The sequence below is a fragment of the Giraffa tippelskirchi genome, chromosome 6 (genome assembly GCF_054371585.1).
Source record: "Giraffa tippelskirchi isolate mGirTip1 chromosome 6, T2T-mGirTip1v1.2.pri, whole genome shotgun sequence".
NCBI lineage: Eukaryota > Metazoa > Chordata > Mammalia > Artiodactyla > Giraffidae > Giraffa > Giraffa tippelskirchi.
Genome location: NC_137280.1, coordinates 43,822,535 through 43,839,359, shown reverse-complemented (window position 1 = coordinate 43,839,359; position 16,825 = coordinate 43,822,535). Strand labels below are relative to the sequence as shown.

The following is a 16,825-nucleotide window of genomic DNA, read 5'->3' as shown; positions in this document are numbered from 1 at the left end:
GTAGTAAGTTGTTGTTGTTCAGTCCCTAAGTTGTGTCTAACTCTTTGCGACCCCATGGACTGCAGCACAGCAGGCTTCCCTGTGCTTCACTACCCCCCGGTGTTTGCTCAAACTCATGTCCATTGAGTCGATGATGCCATCCAACCATCTCATCCTCTGTTGCCCCTTTCTCTTCCTGTAGTATCCCAGTTGATAGTGATGAAAGTGGTTCAAGACCATATTTTTGCACCAAGAGAATGGATGGTTAAAAATATTCCTTAAAGTTTTGGGTTTACATATAACATCTTGATATGCCATTTGTGATTGACTCGTTCACCATTTTTAAAAACTGAAGCAGGAGAAAGAAGCAGGATTAATCTACTTCCACAAAGTAGGCTGGGAATAATTCTGTGGTATAAAACCAGAGAGCTTCCTTCAGTAAAAAATTTTCTTCAACCCTTGGGAAAACTGTAAAAGCATGGGCTGCATCATACGCCATTAGAATAGATGTCGGTCTCACTGAAAGGAAGAAATGGATAATAGGATTGACATTCTATTATCACAGGTGATGATACAGCAGTCTCGACCTCCCATTTCCTCCCCTCCATTATCCTATAAGGCAATTTTAATCAATGTTTACATTATTGCCTATGTAAAATTGAAGAGGCAGATAGTGTTTCGTACTTATTTCCTTCCTAGCATCACTTTTGTTTTCTGGAATCAATAATTGTCTCATTTCCACCCTGCCCCCACCCCCAGTATAGTTTCTGATAACCGATTGTTGCTTCAGTTGCTCAACTAGACCTGTTGTCTGATCACCAGCAGTTCTTTTCCCCCCAAAGCCCGAAGCATCCCAGGTAATATGTCATTTCCCATACCGCCCCCCACCATCTCTCTCTAAAGCCTTCATTTCCTCTTGCTCCAATCTACAGGCTTTGGGGACACTTTTGTCTTAGAACTCACTTTTTTTGGGGTGGGGGCACAGCCACTGCTTGTGGGATCTTAGTTCCTAGACCAGGGATTGAACCCAGAGCTCTCGGCAGTGAGGGAGCAGAGTCCTAACCACTGCACCTCCAGGGAATTCCCTTAGAACTCACTTTTGACTTTTTTCTGTGTGGGATTTGCTATTTCAACTGTGTGCTTTCCTTTTCCTTGTTTTTCTGAAGTGCATTATCCAGCAATTCCCCAAAGAGAGGTGCATGGCAGACATACTTCTTGAGTCTTTCCCTGTGCACATGGTTGATGGTTGGTTAAAAACTACTAGGACACAAAAAAATTTCTCCCTCAGGTATTTGAAGGCATCATGTCCTAAAACCCACTGTTCCGTGGAAGAAGCCTGTGCCATTTAGATTCATGCTCCCTTCTAAGTGAGTCTAACCCCCTAATCCTACCAACACACCCACAGCCTGAAGATTTGAAGGGCTTCTCCTTGTTTTCATTCCTATACCCAGACCCTCAACTACCTGTTAAGTTCTCTTGGAAGGTAACCACTGTTACTGTTTTTTAAAATTTGGGGGTATTTTCCAAGAGACACTGTCTGCGTACACAAGTAAATACCCTTATATAGACCTCTCCTTCACTTTCCACTTCAATTTTATTTTTAAATTTTTTTATAGTTGCTTTACCACATTGTGTTAGTTTCTGCCGTACAGCAAAGTGAATCAGCCACAGGTACACATATCTCCCCTCTTTTTTGGATTTCCTTCTCATTTAGGTCACCGCAGAGCATTGAGTATAGAGTTCTCTGTGCTACCTAGAAGGTTCTCATTAGTTATCTATTTTAAACACTATCAATAGCATATATATGTCAGTCCCAAATTCCCAATCCCTCCCTCCACTCCTTTCCCCCTTGGTATCCATACCTTTGTTCTCTACAACTGTGTCTTTACTTCTGCTTTGCAAGTAAGATCAAGTATACTATTTTCCTAGATTCCACATACATGCATTACAGTGAACAAATACAATATTTGTTTTTCTGACTTACTTCACCCTGTGACAACCCTTAGGTTTATCCGCAAGTATGGTACTGGCATTGCATTCTCTGCTTTAATTTCCAGATGTTTCAAAAGGCCCAGCATCAACGTGGCTGGAACTAAGACTTTCACAATCAATATTTCAAATATTGAACTTTTTTTCTCCTACCAAACCCATGTATTTTAAGCTCTCTGCAAAATGGGAAAGACAGATGAATTTTCCTGCACCAATAATGCCTGGAAACTGGTAGCAAGATGTAGGGGGATGCACTGAGCTGGTGAGTGAGAAAGACTGGCAAGGAAGGGGGTGCAGAAGTCCACCACTGGTAGAGTTAAGAGAAACCTGAACTTAAATATTTTCTCATTTTCTCCAGGATTCTAGCCTCTCTGCTACTAGTCAGCTTTACTGTTTAATTTTTATATTGGGGTATAGTTGATGAACAATGTTGTGTTAGTTTCCAGTGTATAACAACGTGATTCAGTCATATATATACATCCTTTTTCAAATGAGTTTCCCATATAGGTTATTAAGTTTACTTTTTCTTGAAGTGACAACCTGGATGTATGAAAATACACACAAATAACTTAAAAATACTCAAAAGATCCCCCAGAAGCACTCGGGAGATTCGGGTTTCAGAGAATTGGCCCAGTCATTCCATCAGCTACTGCAGAGCTGTAATTTACTTATTATCTATTGATATTTTATACACACTGGACAGAAGAAGAGCAATTCAGGAAGTAATTGATACTGGTCAAGAATCCTTCTCTGACCCTTTTTTCCATCTGAGAACAGTCCTTGTCCTCTCTGGCCACAGGAGTGGCATGTGACCAGAGCCGGGCCAAATACAGAACTTCATGCTTCCTTGACCATGGGGACTGGCTTAACAAATGGGTAATGAGCCAGTGTAAGTCATTGAGTCCTTCCCCTAGGAGTTTCCAAACTGAAGCTGGAAGAACCAGCTTTCCCGGCTGGTGAAGAGCTCACACCTGCCCATAACCATGTCCTGCACCATGTAAAGAAGCCAGTCTGTCGTGGAGACTTGGACTCAAAACAAGAAAAGACCAGAGAGATGTCTGGGGTTGAGTTGATAGGATCCAATTCTTCACTCCTGTTCACAAGCCTGACTTCACCTTCATCCATCCATGGTTACATTTGCCAACCAACTTCCTTTTTTGCTTACACTAGTTTTATCACCTGCAATAGAATATATCTTATCTATTTAGCCCCAGCTCTATACACCTAAGTGCTTACCAGGAATCTCCCTCTGGATGTCCCTTGGTACTTCAGACTCACACCTACAGTACAATGCATCGTTCCTCCCATCCTCCCTCTACCTACTCCATTTCCTGTATTCTATCTTCCTGGTTATCAACTCAGCCACCGGCCAGCTGCCCAAGCCAGAAACCTGCAGCTCCACTGGGTTCCTTCCTTTCCACCTGATCCCCATCCCTCAGGACCTAACGGGTCTCTACGTTCTTTTCCTCTTCACAAATATTTCTTGTATCTGTTCCTCTTTCCTCTACTACATTTGAGACTCCTTTGGCCCATTTTCTCCTTTCCCTGTGGTGCTGAAAAGGCCATCTCAGAGTGCTTACTCCGTGTATTGTCTCTGACGAATGGGGTATGCTTCTAATAAAATTTCCTGGGAACTTTCTAGTCCCAGACGATTGGCCTAGAGAATTTTACCCTAAGGTCTGGTCGATAACATATAAGGATGGCAGAGAGCTTTCAAGAAGAGATATGGAAGATTAATGACACCAATCAGGTCCTCTTCTATGAGGCAATCTGAATCTGAGATACCTAGAGGGCTACTTAGTGGTTCCAAACAAAAGCTGAACATGTACAGAAAAAGGACATAAGTGATGAGAAAAAGAATGTAGAAACTGTTCAGAAACTAGGAAATGGGTAAGCAGAAGCTATGAGTAATCCACAACCTATGGGTGTACTGAATAGAGGGTAAAGTAATTGATTGGAGTGATGGAAACAAGAAGAGCAAAATTACCATCATGGTTGGGGGCAAACTCTCTGGTGAGGAAGCAACAAAATGATACTAGCCCTGGCCCCAACCACCACCTGCTTTTCAATTGCTAAGTTGTGTATACTCCAGCCTGTGTGGCTGGAGGACAGCACACTGGTTCCTATGAGTTCTTGTCTTCCTATGAGTTTCTGTGTTCCCATGAGATACCTTTTATCCTTATGACCTCAACCCACAAACACTATACAGTGTAGTGTAGTCATATAAATTAATTCCCCAACCACATGATGTTTTGCTCTCTGTTGATGTGCCTACATTATTTCTTCCAACTAGAATAATCTTATGTCCCAAAGTGTTAGTTGCTCAGTTGTGTCTGACTCTATGGGACCCCATGGACTGTAGCTCACCAGGTTCCTCTGTCCATGGGATTCTCCAGGCAAGAATACTGGAGTGGATAGCCATTTCCTTCTCCATAGGATCTTCCTGACCCAGGGATTGAACCTGGGTCTCTTGTATTGCAGGCAGACTCTACCATCTGAGCCACCATGGAAGCCCTCTCATGTACAAAATACCCCTAAATTCATCGCCTGGCTGCACTACTGCTTACTTTTCAAGACTGGGCTTAGGCTCCTCTAAGCAGTTTTCTGTAACCCATCCAGGTTACACACTCTTGCTTTACTCCAAACAGACTTACTGCTACTGCATATTTTAACCGTGTGTTTCCACAGCAGATGAGCTTCTTATGAGAGCATGATGCTGTTCTGTTCCTCTTTGTATCTCCAGTGCTGGCCCAGGATCCACACAAAGCAGATACTTAGTAGATGCTATTGTTTTTGTTAGAGGTACACACATACAATGGAATATTACTCAGTCATAAAAAGGAACAAAATCGGGCCATTTGTAAAGATGTGAATGGACCTAGAGGCAAAATCGGGCCATTTTGTAAAGATGTGAATGGACCTAGAGGCTGTCACAGAGTGAATTAAGTCAGAAAGAGAAAAACAATAATGTATATTAACGCATATATGTGGAATCTAGAAAAATGGTACAGATGAACCTATTTGCAGGGCAGGAACAGAGATGCAGATATAATGGATGAGTAGACATGGGGTGTAAGGAGAGGGTGGGGTAAATTGAGAGGGTAGCACTGACATAGATACACTACCATGTGTAAAACAGCTACTGGGAAACTGCTATATAGCACAGGAAGCTCAGCTCTGTGTTGACCTAGAGGGGTGGGGTGGGAGGCTCAAGGGGGAGGGAATATATGTATAGTTATAGCTGATCCACCTTGTACAGCAGAAACTAACACACCATGCCGGGAGCCAGCCCACGAGATCCCACCCATGACAGAGTCATGGGAAAGAGGAATGATTGAGCACGGCTTCTCAGGCCTCAGGGATTCTCGGAAGGCTGCCTCAGCGCTCACCTTGAAGATATCTGTCTTTCTGATGTTTACTATAAAAAACTTCTTCTCATTTTCTATGACTTAAGCAAAAGGCCTTTCCCGATTTCCTTCTAAAATAGATCATTCTGAAACCTCGAATCAACAAGGCCCCTGAACAGTAGCACCCTAAATAAAATTATCTGGGATATAGAATATGCTGATCTAAATTCCTTTTGCTAACATATTGGTTTGTTTTAATAAGTGTACCTGTGCCTTTGGAGCCAATGTGCGTAACTGTTCCTTAATAATAAAATAACATTGAGAGCCTCCACACAGAAAGCCCTTATGGGCACAAAACCCTTCACAGGAAAAAAGGCTTGTTAGGAAATATAAGAAATATTGCTTTATAAAACTGTTACTTAGTCTATATTCACTCACTATGGTTTTTACTCTTAACGTATTTAGCCTATATAATGAAAGCATAATAGTTAAAAATTTATATAAATAAAAGTTTAGCTTTAATACAAATAAGTAAGACAACTGTAGATTTAACTGATGATTCTTACTTAGAGCTGACCTTCAGCTTGCTGTTCTATGACTTTATGGGACCACATTCTTTTCTGTTAAGCTCAAGGCGTAAAGTAAATTACCGAAAACAGGTTTTGCCTTGAAACTTTCTATTGATGGGTTCTTTCCTGCTGTGCCTGATACAAAAGTGTTCTGACTGATCAACCCTTATCAATAGGAGAGTCACAAGATGTTGGCAGGCCCCCAGGCCAGAAGATGATGTAAACAAAATGAACTAAGATATGCAAACTATGTCGGTAAAGGTCAACACTGTTGACCCATTAAGCTGATTTGATATGACTCTATACATTTGTTTCTATGTACCACTAAAAATATAAAAGCTGTCTTAAAAAACAATAAAGGCGGAAGACACTTCGGAGACACTTGGAAACACCGAGACTCGCTGTGTCTTCTCATTCGTATCGCCGACGCCGTCCATCCTGAGGGAACCCCTGGACCTGCTGGAGCTGGACTCCGGCAACACCATTGTAAAGCAATTACACTCCAAATAAACAGAAAAACTCCAAAGGGATAAAAAGAAAGAAGCGGGGTGGGGCGGGGGGCGGGGGGACTTGTTTATACTCGTTCAGTAACCAAGTTTAATAACCTTCCATTATCAGTCCTCTTTCACTAGACCCACTTGCAGCCTGACATGTGCTCTGGTACCTTAGAGAAAAACAATGGTTCCATGGCTTTGTGTATGTGATCCCCTCAATTTGGAAAGCCCTTCTCATCCCTGTCCCCTAACTCACTGTGGTTTTAATTTGCATCTTCCTCATGATTAGTGATGTTGAATATCTTTTCATGTGCTTATTTGGCCATTTGTATATCTTCTCAGGACAAATGTCTTATCAAGTCCTTTGCTCATCTTGGGTTGTTAGTTTGTTGCTGAATTCCCAGTTATTTTGTAACATGGAATGGTTTCAGGAACACAACGGATCTCCAGAGTTTAGAATGATATGAAAATGCTAGAGGCCTTGGGAAAAAGGTGCTTCCTTGGTGGCTCAGCTGGTAAAGAATCTGCCGGCAATGCAAGAGACCTGGGTTCGACACCTAGGTTGGGAAGATGCCCTGGAGAAGGGAACGGCTACCCACTCCAGTATTCTGGCCTGGAGAATCCCATTGGTGGACACAACTGAGCGACTTTCACTTTCACTGTGGGAAAAGGAGCAGGAAGAGATGAGGTTGTCAAAAAAAAAGTTCTTAAAGAATTTTTTAAAAGTCTTATAAAAGAGAAAAGGAAGTACACTTTCAGGATTCTGAGCTCATTTTTGTACTGTTATTTGGCAACCTTCTGGGTTAAATAAGCAGTGGTGGTTGACCTTAGAACCTAACCACTATTTAAAAACACTACTTATATAAAAAATGCTCTTATAATATTCTAATCTTAAAAAACTTTGGTATGTAATTCATATATATTTTGATGATGGTGGTGGTTTAGTCACTAAGTTGTGTCTTGCAACCCCATAGACTGTAGCCATCTAGGCTCCTCTGTCCATGGGGTTTCCCAGGCAATAATACCTGAGTAAGTTGCCATTTCCTTCTTCAGGGGATCTTTTCAACCCAGGGATCGAACCTGGGTCTCCTGCATTGCAGGTGGATTCTTTTACCAACTGAGCCACTATATACTAAAACCTAAATTAGTAAAGTATATTGGTTGTACTAATGGATTACAGAAATTATTTATATACAATGACTTTAATTGGGAATTTAATGCTTTTCTATTACCAAACGTTGATTTACATGAATCCCTTTTAGGATGCCATTATAAGAAAATACAGATGATACAGAGGAACAGAGCTGATATTTAATCATGATGAAACATGACAGAAACATGAAAACAAGTCTCTAATCTACAGATATAGACAAAGGTTGTAGAAAAGGAAGGATGACATTGACATCTGTGCTGTTAACTGAAGCAGCTGGGAAAAAAAAAGTATTACTGACCACTGGTCATAGATAAATGATCTCTAAGAATAATATCCAGTTTAAATGTCATAAAATTTATTATTTTAAAAGAAACTCTTACTTTGTTTATTGAAAATGGATAAGCTGTTGGATTTCTGCATTTTTGGTAAAATGTTATAAGAGCTTGGTTAGATAATAGCTAATATTGTAGGTGCAAAATGTGATTTACGCATTTTAGAATAGATATAATGTTATTTAAAAGTATATCTAGAGTTATTTTCAGTGTTCCACAGGCTATATTCTCTGCAAATAATTCATAGTTAACAGAACATCTCATTCTCCAAAAACAAAACAACAAAATCTTTCATCAAGCTGAAACTAAAGATGAGCTTTCCATTTCTTCTCAGGATCTGTGTTGCTAACTGTGGAAAGAAAATTACAGAGTAAACATTTAACAACAGACAAGCAAAATCACTGGATTTTAAGTTCTCTTGTAACTAGAAAGAGCATTAATTCCTAAAAAAATTTTGTTGCTCAATATAAAGTTGGGGTTTCTCTTGTGGTGGGGGTACAAATAAAAACGTTGCTAAAACTTCTACACAGGATCCAACTTTGCACCTCTTGTTTTTTAAACAGCAAACTTCTAAGATTATTAAGTTGACAAATCAACACTAGTGAACAATTACAGAATTACTGCTTTAGTATCTTTGAGTTTACTACCTTTACTACTGTGAAACCTTTGGCTGTTCCCAAATCTACATGAAAAGTTCTTTGTGGTCACTCTGGCAAAGGCCAAGTTCTCTTGCCGCTACATTTGGGTGGGTGAGGACTGGAGTCCCCACGCAGGGCTCTCACTCCTGTGGGAGCTTTTGTTCTAATTTTCCTTCCCTGGCCTTTCGCTACCGACTCTTTCTAATGACTGTCGCTCCCACTCACAGTGACATTCAAGGGAGAACCCTGGTGGGTGGTGTTTTTCCTCAAAGGAAACTAGTTCATTTGTTAACAAATATTTTCAGCACCCAAAATAAAAAAAAATTTGGAAGAATACTTACATATTTTTCCTTCTTTTTCTAATTTTTTCAAATGAAGCAAGACATTATGTTGGGCCATTTTATATAAATGCTCAGGAGTATTCTAAAGGAAAGATGAGAGTACAGTATTTTTTAATTTTTAATTAATTTATTTCTGGCCACACTGCACAGTGTGGAGAACCTTAGTTCTGAACTCTCACCCTCTGCAGTAGAAGCACAGAGTCCTTACCACTGGACTGCCAGGGAAGTCCCTACAACAATTCTTTTTCAAAAAATACCAGGGTTAATCTTTTTGAAACTTTTAAAGAAAAAAGACAAAAGAAGACAGTCTTTTTTGTTGTTGAGAGGTACTTTAAAAGAATTTTTTTAACTGAAGGATAACTGCTTTACAAAATTTTGTGGTTTTCTGTCATACATCAAGAATCAGCCATAGGTACACCCATGTCCCCTCCCTCCCAGACCACGCTCTCATCTCCCTTTCCACTCCACCCTTCAGCCTGTCACAGAGTCCTTGTTTGAGTTCCTGAGTCAGATAGTAAATTCCCATTGGCTATCTGTTTTACACGTGGTATTGTAAATTTCTATATTACTCTCTCCATACATCTCCCCTTCTCCCTCCTCTCCTCCCACCTTGTCCTTAGGTCTGTTCTCTATGTCTGTTTCTCCACTGCTGCCCTGAAAATAGATTCATCAGTGCTGTCTCTTCAGATTCCATATATATGTGTCAGTGGCCACAGGACTGGAAAAGGTCAGTTTTCGTTCCAATCCCAAAGAAAGGCAATGCCAAAGAATGCTCCAACTACCGCACAGTTGCACTCATCTCACATGCTAGTAAAGTAATGCTCAAAATTCTCCAAGCCAGGCTTCAGCAATACGTGAACCGTGAACTTCCAGATGCTCAAGCTGGTTTTAGAAAAGGCAGAGGAACCAGAGATCAAATTGCCAATATCCGCTGGATCATCGAAAAAGCAAGAGAGTTCCAGAAAAACATCTATTTCTGCTTTATTGACTATGCCAAAGCCTTTGACTGTGTGGATCACAATAAACTGTGGAAAATTCTGAAAGAGATAGGAATACCAGACCATCTGCCCTGTCTCTTGAGAAACCTGTATGCAGGTCAGGAAGCAACAGTTAGAACTGGACATGGAACAGCAGACTGGTTCCGAATAGGAAAAGGAGTACGTCAAGGCTGTATATTGTCACCCTGCTTATTTAACTTATATGCAGAGTACATCATGAGAAACGCTGGGCTGGAAGAAACACAAGCTGGAATCAAGATTGTGGGGAGAAATATCAACAACCTCAGATATGCAGATGACACCACCCTTATGGCAGAAAGTGAAGAAGAACTAAAGAGCCTCTTGATGAAAGTGAAAGAGGCAAGTGAAAAAGTTGGCTTAAAGCTCAACGTTCAGAAAACTAAGATCATGGCATCTAGTCCCATCACTTCATGGGAAATAGATGGGGAAACAGTGGAAACAGTGTCAGACTTTATTTTTGGGGGCTCCAAAATCACTGCTGATGGTGACTGCAGCCATGAAATTAAAAGACACTTACTCCTTGGAAGGAAGGTTATGGCCAACCTAGATAGCATATTTAAAAGCAGAGACATTACTTTGCCAATAAAAGTCAGTCTAGTCAAGGCTATGGTTTTTCCAGTGGTCATGTATGGATGTGAGAGTTGGATAGTGAAGAAAGCTGAGCGCCTAAGAATTGATGCTTTTGAACTGTGGTGTTGGAGAAGACTCTTGAGAGTCCCTTGGACTGCAAGGAGATCCAATCAATCCATCCTAAAGGAGATCAATCCTGGGTGTTCATTGGAAGGACTGATGTTGAAGCTGAAACTCCAATACTTTGGCCACCTCATGCGAAGAGTTGACTCATTGAAAAAGACCCTAATGCTGGGTAGGATTGGGGGCAGGAGGAGAAGGGGACGACAGAGGATGAGGTGGTTGGATGGCATCACTGACTCGATGGACGTGGGTTTGTGTAGACTCCGGGAGTTGGTGATGACAGGGAGGCCTGGCGTGCTGTGATTCATGGGGTCACAAAGAGTCGGACACGACTGAGCGACTGAACTGAACTGAATATGATATTTATATTTCTCTTTCTGACTTACTTCACTTTGCATAATGGCTCTAGTTTTGTCCACCTCATTAGAACAGATTCAAATGCATTCCTTTTTATGGCTGAGTAGTATTTCATTGTATATACGTACCACAGCTTCTTTATCCATTCATCTGTCGATGGACATCTAGGTTGCTTCCATGTTCTAGCTACTGTAAATAGTGCTGCAGTGAACACTGGGGTACATGTGTCTTTTTCAGTTTTGATTTCCTCAGGGTATATGCCTAGGAATGGGATTGCTGGGTCATATTGTGGTTTTATTCGTAGCTTTTTAAGGAGTCTTCATACCGTCAAGAAGACAGTTTTAACTCTAGGTTTTTATATGGTAATAACCAAAACTATTTCATCCTATATATGTCTCACTTTGGGTCATTATTAGAAGTATATTTTACAGATAAAATAGACTGTAAGCTCCATTAACAAACACAGTAGTATAATCTATTCACTACTGAATACCCAGTGCTTAGCAAAATGACATACAGTGGGAACTGAGTATTTTATAAGTGAACGAATAAACATAAAAATTATTCTAGGTAGTTTGGATGATGCTACAGTTGATCCTATGGTTTACTTATTAGGTGACATGGTAATATCTTTACATATTTTTATTAAAAGTATATAACTTAACTTAAAAGTATATAACTTAAAACTTACAATTTTTCCTTTACTTTTGCTAAGCTAGTAATGTAATATTGACAACTGTTACCTGAATGGTAAACAAAATAAATATTCCTTTTATTCTTTTTTCCATATATATTTTTATTTTATTGAAGCATACTTGATATACAGTATTCAGTTCAGCTCAGTCGTGTCTGACTCTTTGCAACCCCACGGACTGCAGCACACCAGGCCACCTCTGTCCAATATTATGTAATTACAATATAGTGATTCATAATTTTTAAAGGCTATACTCCATTTAGGTGTGCATGTGTGCTCAGTTGCTCAGTTGTATCGGACTCTTTGTGACCCCATGGACTGTAGCCCACCAGGCTCCTCTGTCCATGGGATTTTCCAGGCAAGAATATTGGAGTGGGTTGCCATTTCCTCCTCCAGGGAATCTTCCCAACCCAGAGATCAAACCCATGTCTCCTGCATTGCAGGTGGATTCTTTTACCACTGAGCTACCAGGGTATACCATTTATAGTTATTATAAAATACTGGCTTTATTTCCCTGTGTTGTATCAATAAAATATCATTTTTAGCTTACTGTATACATAACAGTTTACACCTCTTAATCCCTGCCCTTTTATTGCCCCTCCCCCTTCCTGCTCCCCATTGGTAACTACTAATTTGTTTTCTATAGCTGTGAGCCTGTTTCCATTTTGTTATAATTCACTAGCTTGTTGCATTGTTTAGATTCCACATTATAAGAGGTAACATACATTTATTTGTCACATACACTATTTATCTCTTTTATTCTTTAAATAAGAATTTTTCAAAGTCAAGTTTCTTGACTAAATTGACTATCTCCATTTCTCAGCTCCCTGAAAATGTTTTGTTAAAAGGTCATCAAATAACATTTTAATGAAAATTCAAAGAATTCTTTTAAGTCCTCCTTTTACCTGAAATCAGCAGGCGAGTCTCTTCTTTTGGAAGAGCTCTTCTCTTTTCCCTTCCCTAGGTTATCCTACCTCTCATCATTTTGTCTTCACTCTGGATATTCTTCCTGGGATTTCTCTTTAACACTGATGTCTACAATGAATTGTATCACTGACTCTCTTCTCATTTTACTCAATCAACTTGCCACTGCATTAAAGATTCCCAAGTAAAAACCTCCAAACCCAACTATTCTTGAAGCTCCAGCACCATGTATTATATCCACCAGCATGATTTTCTAGGTCTAATTATGCAACCCCCCTGCACTAAGATCTGTGGTGGTCATTCTCAGTTTATAGGCTGAAGCCCACATTTTTTAGCATGGCAACCAAGGGATTCCTCTGACCCACCATGCCTGTCTTTCCTGCCTCATATCCTGGGACCCCCCCCGCCCACCTGCAACATCCATTCTGTGCTCCAACAACACACATTCTTTTTGAGGGTTTTCGAACACATTAAAGGCTTTTATGACCCCCAGTGTTTGAACACATCTTTCCTTCTATCTAGAACGACTTTCCTTCTCCTGTATCTGGTCTGGGAAATGCTTACTCCTTCTTCAAGATCTGATTCAATGATTAAGTTTCTGAAGGTGTTCCAGAGCAGTCTCATGACCCATTATCTTCACCAGGTAGGACTGACTTCTCTTTCCTTTGTGCCCCCAATATGCTGTGTACGGGCCGTGGAGGGAAGCTTGGTGTGATAGAAAAACACAAGGTTTGAGTATCTGACTTCTGACATTTGAGTATGTGACATCTGCAAGTTTTGTGCCTTTGGAAAAGTCACTTAGCTTATACTTTTAACGTCAGTTTTTAAATCTGTTAAGTTGGAAGAACAGTATCTTTATGTAGTGAAAACTTGGGGTACTGGAAATTAAGTACCCCAAAATACAAGTTTAATGTGAAGCATGTAATACTGTGTCTAACACATAACATGCTCAAAAAAATGGGAGCTATTATGAGTATGTCTATCTTTGCTAAACCCCAAGTTCTTTGAGGGCAGAGGTCTGTAGTCATCTTAGTATCTCTGCACCTAGTCCAGGGGCACACGAAAACTTCAGTAAATGTTTGTAGAAAGAATAAATGTCTCCACAATATCTAATGCTGTTCTATATGTGACAGGTGCTGTACACATATGCACAGCGAACACATCCCTGAACACACCTCTGAAAGCAGAACCAGCATTTCTGAGGCAGGCACAGTCACTGGCTGACTTATCTGTGAGGGTTATCAGAGAGTTCTGCAGTCTGTACTTGGGTTAGAAAACACTACTCAAGTTTCAATGCATAATCTAGAATGGCTAAACTCTAGGAAGTGAACTCCTTCACGGAATTTAAATATTTACATTTCCCCTTTGCTCCTGGCACTTTTTATCTTCAGCCCTTTGAATCATTTATCCCTCCCTTTAATCACAAAGCACAATGAGTGTGATTTAACTGGTTTTTGATAATTTAGGCCTATGGGACATTGTTGTCAGTCAATTGCTAAGTCAGGTCCGACTCTTTCTGACCCCACAGACAGCAGCACGCCAGGCTTCTGTCCTTCACTATCCTAGAGCTTGCTCAAATTCATGTCAAACTCACTGACGCCACCCAACCATCTCATCCTCTGTTGCCACCTTCTTCTGCCCTCAATCCTTCCCAGCATCAGGGTCTTTTCCAATGAGTCAGCTCTTCGGATCAGGTGGCTGAAGTATTGGAGCTCCAGCCTCACCGTCAGTCCTTCCAATGAATATTCAGGGACTGACTGGTTTGATGGGCCGTTAAAGACCTTTACTAAATGAAACTCACTCAGGTTCCTTTTCAAGCTCATCTTTACTTACACTCTCAGGTATCTTATGGCTGTATAGGTTATGGTAGTGGGAGTCTTAAAACCTAGATAATCTTATTACATTCTTAACCCCTAAGCTATACTACCTACATCAGTTAACTGATACACTTGCTGAGAAACTGAATCCTACGGATGGATTGCCACACACTGCTGTCAAACAAGGATGTGCTCAGAGGCCACTGTATGAGGGGCTCTTTCTCTACTAAATGACTCTCCTCATGCTCTTCTTTGAGGCCTTTCTCTTTTTAATCCATTGGGCTTCCCTTCTGGCTCAGCTGGTAAAGAATCTGCCTGCAATGTGGGAGACCTGGGTTCAATCCCTGGGTTGGGAAGATCCCCTGGAGAAGGGAAATGTTACTCACTCCAGTATTCTGGCCTGGAGAATTCCATGGACTGTATAGTCCATGGGGTCGCAAAGAGTCAGACATGACTGAGCAACTTTCACCTTCACAGGCACTGCTACTAATTCTCACTGTTATTAGCCAGGATCTGTCTCCAGCAGATCACCCCTTCTCACTCGCTGCCGAGTAGGACACTAGATAATCAAGATGGTCAGAGTAATACATTATTGTTGTTAGCTGCTCAGTCGTGTCTGACTCCCTGTGATTCCACGGACTGTAGCCCGCCAGGCTCCTCTGGAGCCTGACCATGGAATTTTCCAGGCAAGAATACTGGAGTTGGTTGCCATTCCCTTCTCCAAGTAAAACATAAATCATAACAAAGCCTCATCACCAGGCTGTTGGCAATGATCTCCTACAGAATGAAGTATAAAAGGCTTAGTAATGGCTCAGAAGGGTTATTCTGTGGGCCAGTGTTTATCAACTTCTGCAGTTCTAGAAACTTGAGATTTGATGATCTCAAATCTATACAAGTGACTAATATTACTTAAAAAATTAACAGACTCATTCTGCTCTAAGATGTGATGAGTTTACCACATTAATAGTCTAGTGAATATATTCTTCTATTAAAATTGTGGCTATGTACAAATCAGATAAACAAAAATTACCTTGTAAATACTTTTTACAAGTTCCATTGCTGTGAATGACTTTTCAAAGTTCTCATGAAATACTGTAAGAATCTGCTGTTCTTGGATGTTTCTGTGAGAAATGTATTGTAGAATTTTAGCTTCGGCATTATGGATGACTGGGCCATGTCCTGAATCAGAATAATTATAAAAATTATTTCAACCAAATAAAAATTTTTAAGTACAACTGAAGTTAATTCACTCTATTTAAAAAATATTTCATACAGTATACTGGAAAGGCATACTAAATATACAAGTGAGAATTATTTGGAAAACTATACAGGTAATAAGAGATTTAAAAATTACATACCAAGCCAAAAACTATTAGAGAATTATGTCAATATCTATATAAAATATTACATTGTTCATTAGAAAAAAGAAAAGTAACAATTAAAAGATAACATAAAATTAACAATAAAAATAGTAACCACAACAGTAACAACAGGTAATATTAACAGTGTTCATTATTTGCCAGTTGTTCAGTCACTGTGTCCAACTCTTTGCAATCCCGTGGACTGTAGCATGTCAGGCTCCTACGTCCTCCACTACCTCCCCGAGTTTGCTCAAATTCATATGCTTGAATCAGTGATGCCACCCAACCATCTCATCCTCTGCTGCTCCCTTTCTACTTTTACCTTCAATCTTTCCCAGCATCATCGTCTTTTCTAATGAGTAAGCTCTTTCCAACAGGTGGCCAAAGTGTTGGAACTTCAGCTTAAGCAACAATCCTTCAATGAATATTCAGGGTTGATTTCCTTTAGGATTGACTGGTTTGATCTCCTTGCTGTCCAAGGGACTCTTAAGAGTCTTTTCTAGCACAATTCAAAAGCATCAATTCTTCATGGCACTCAGCCTTCTTTATGGTCCAACTCTCACATCTTTACATGACTACTAGAAAAACCATAGCTTTAACTATATGGACCTTTGTTGGCAAAATGATGTCTCTGCTCTTTGTCTCTGCTTTTTAATCCACTGTCTAGATTTGTCATAGCTTTCAAGGAGCAAGTGTCTTTTAAATTTCATGGCTTCAGTCACTGTCCACAGTGATTTTGGAGCCCAAGAAAATAAAAAGTCTGTCACTGCTTCTACTGTTTTCCCAATATTTGCCATGAAGTAATGGGACTGGATACCGTGATCTTAGTCTTCTTTTTTAATGTTGAGTTTATTTGCCAGATACTGCTCTAAATGTTTGATACACTTTATTCTTACAAGAATCCCATGAAGTACGTATATTTATTCTCCCCTTTGAACAGCATAAACTGAGGCATAGGAAGGGTAAATAATCTGCCTGCAGTTACATAGCTAAGTGGAGCTGGGATTCTGACTCAGGTGCTTTTACCCACTCTGTGTTTTTAACTACTATGCTTATCAAAGATTGCAAAGTGGAATATATAAAGTAACTTCACGGAAGTGATGAAGAGCTATTAAAAA

General features: G+C 40.2%; 1 protein-coding gene across 1 annotated transcript in view; it reads right to left on the bottom strand.

Moving 5' to 3' along the window:
• Positions 1–7,667: 7,667 nt before the first annotated feature.
• Positions 7,668–16,825, bottom strand: part of LACTB2 (lactamase beta 2) — a 33,247-nt gene continuing 24,089 nt past the window's right edge. Inside the window, exons 5-7 of the mRNA XM_081501762.1 lie at positions 15,377–15,525; positions 8,843–8,924; positions 7,668–8,212 (exon numbers count right to left, since the gene is read on the bottom strand). Of these exons, the coding sequence (XP_081357888.1) occupies positions 8,169–8,212; positions 8,843–8,924; positions 15,377–15,525 (275 nt within the window). The 3' untranslated portion in view covers positions 7,668–8,168. The remainder of the gene's footprint in view (positions 8,213–8,842; positions 8,925–15,376; positions 15,526–16,825) is intronic.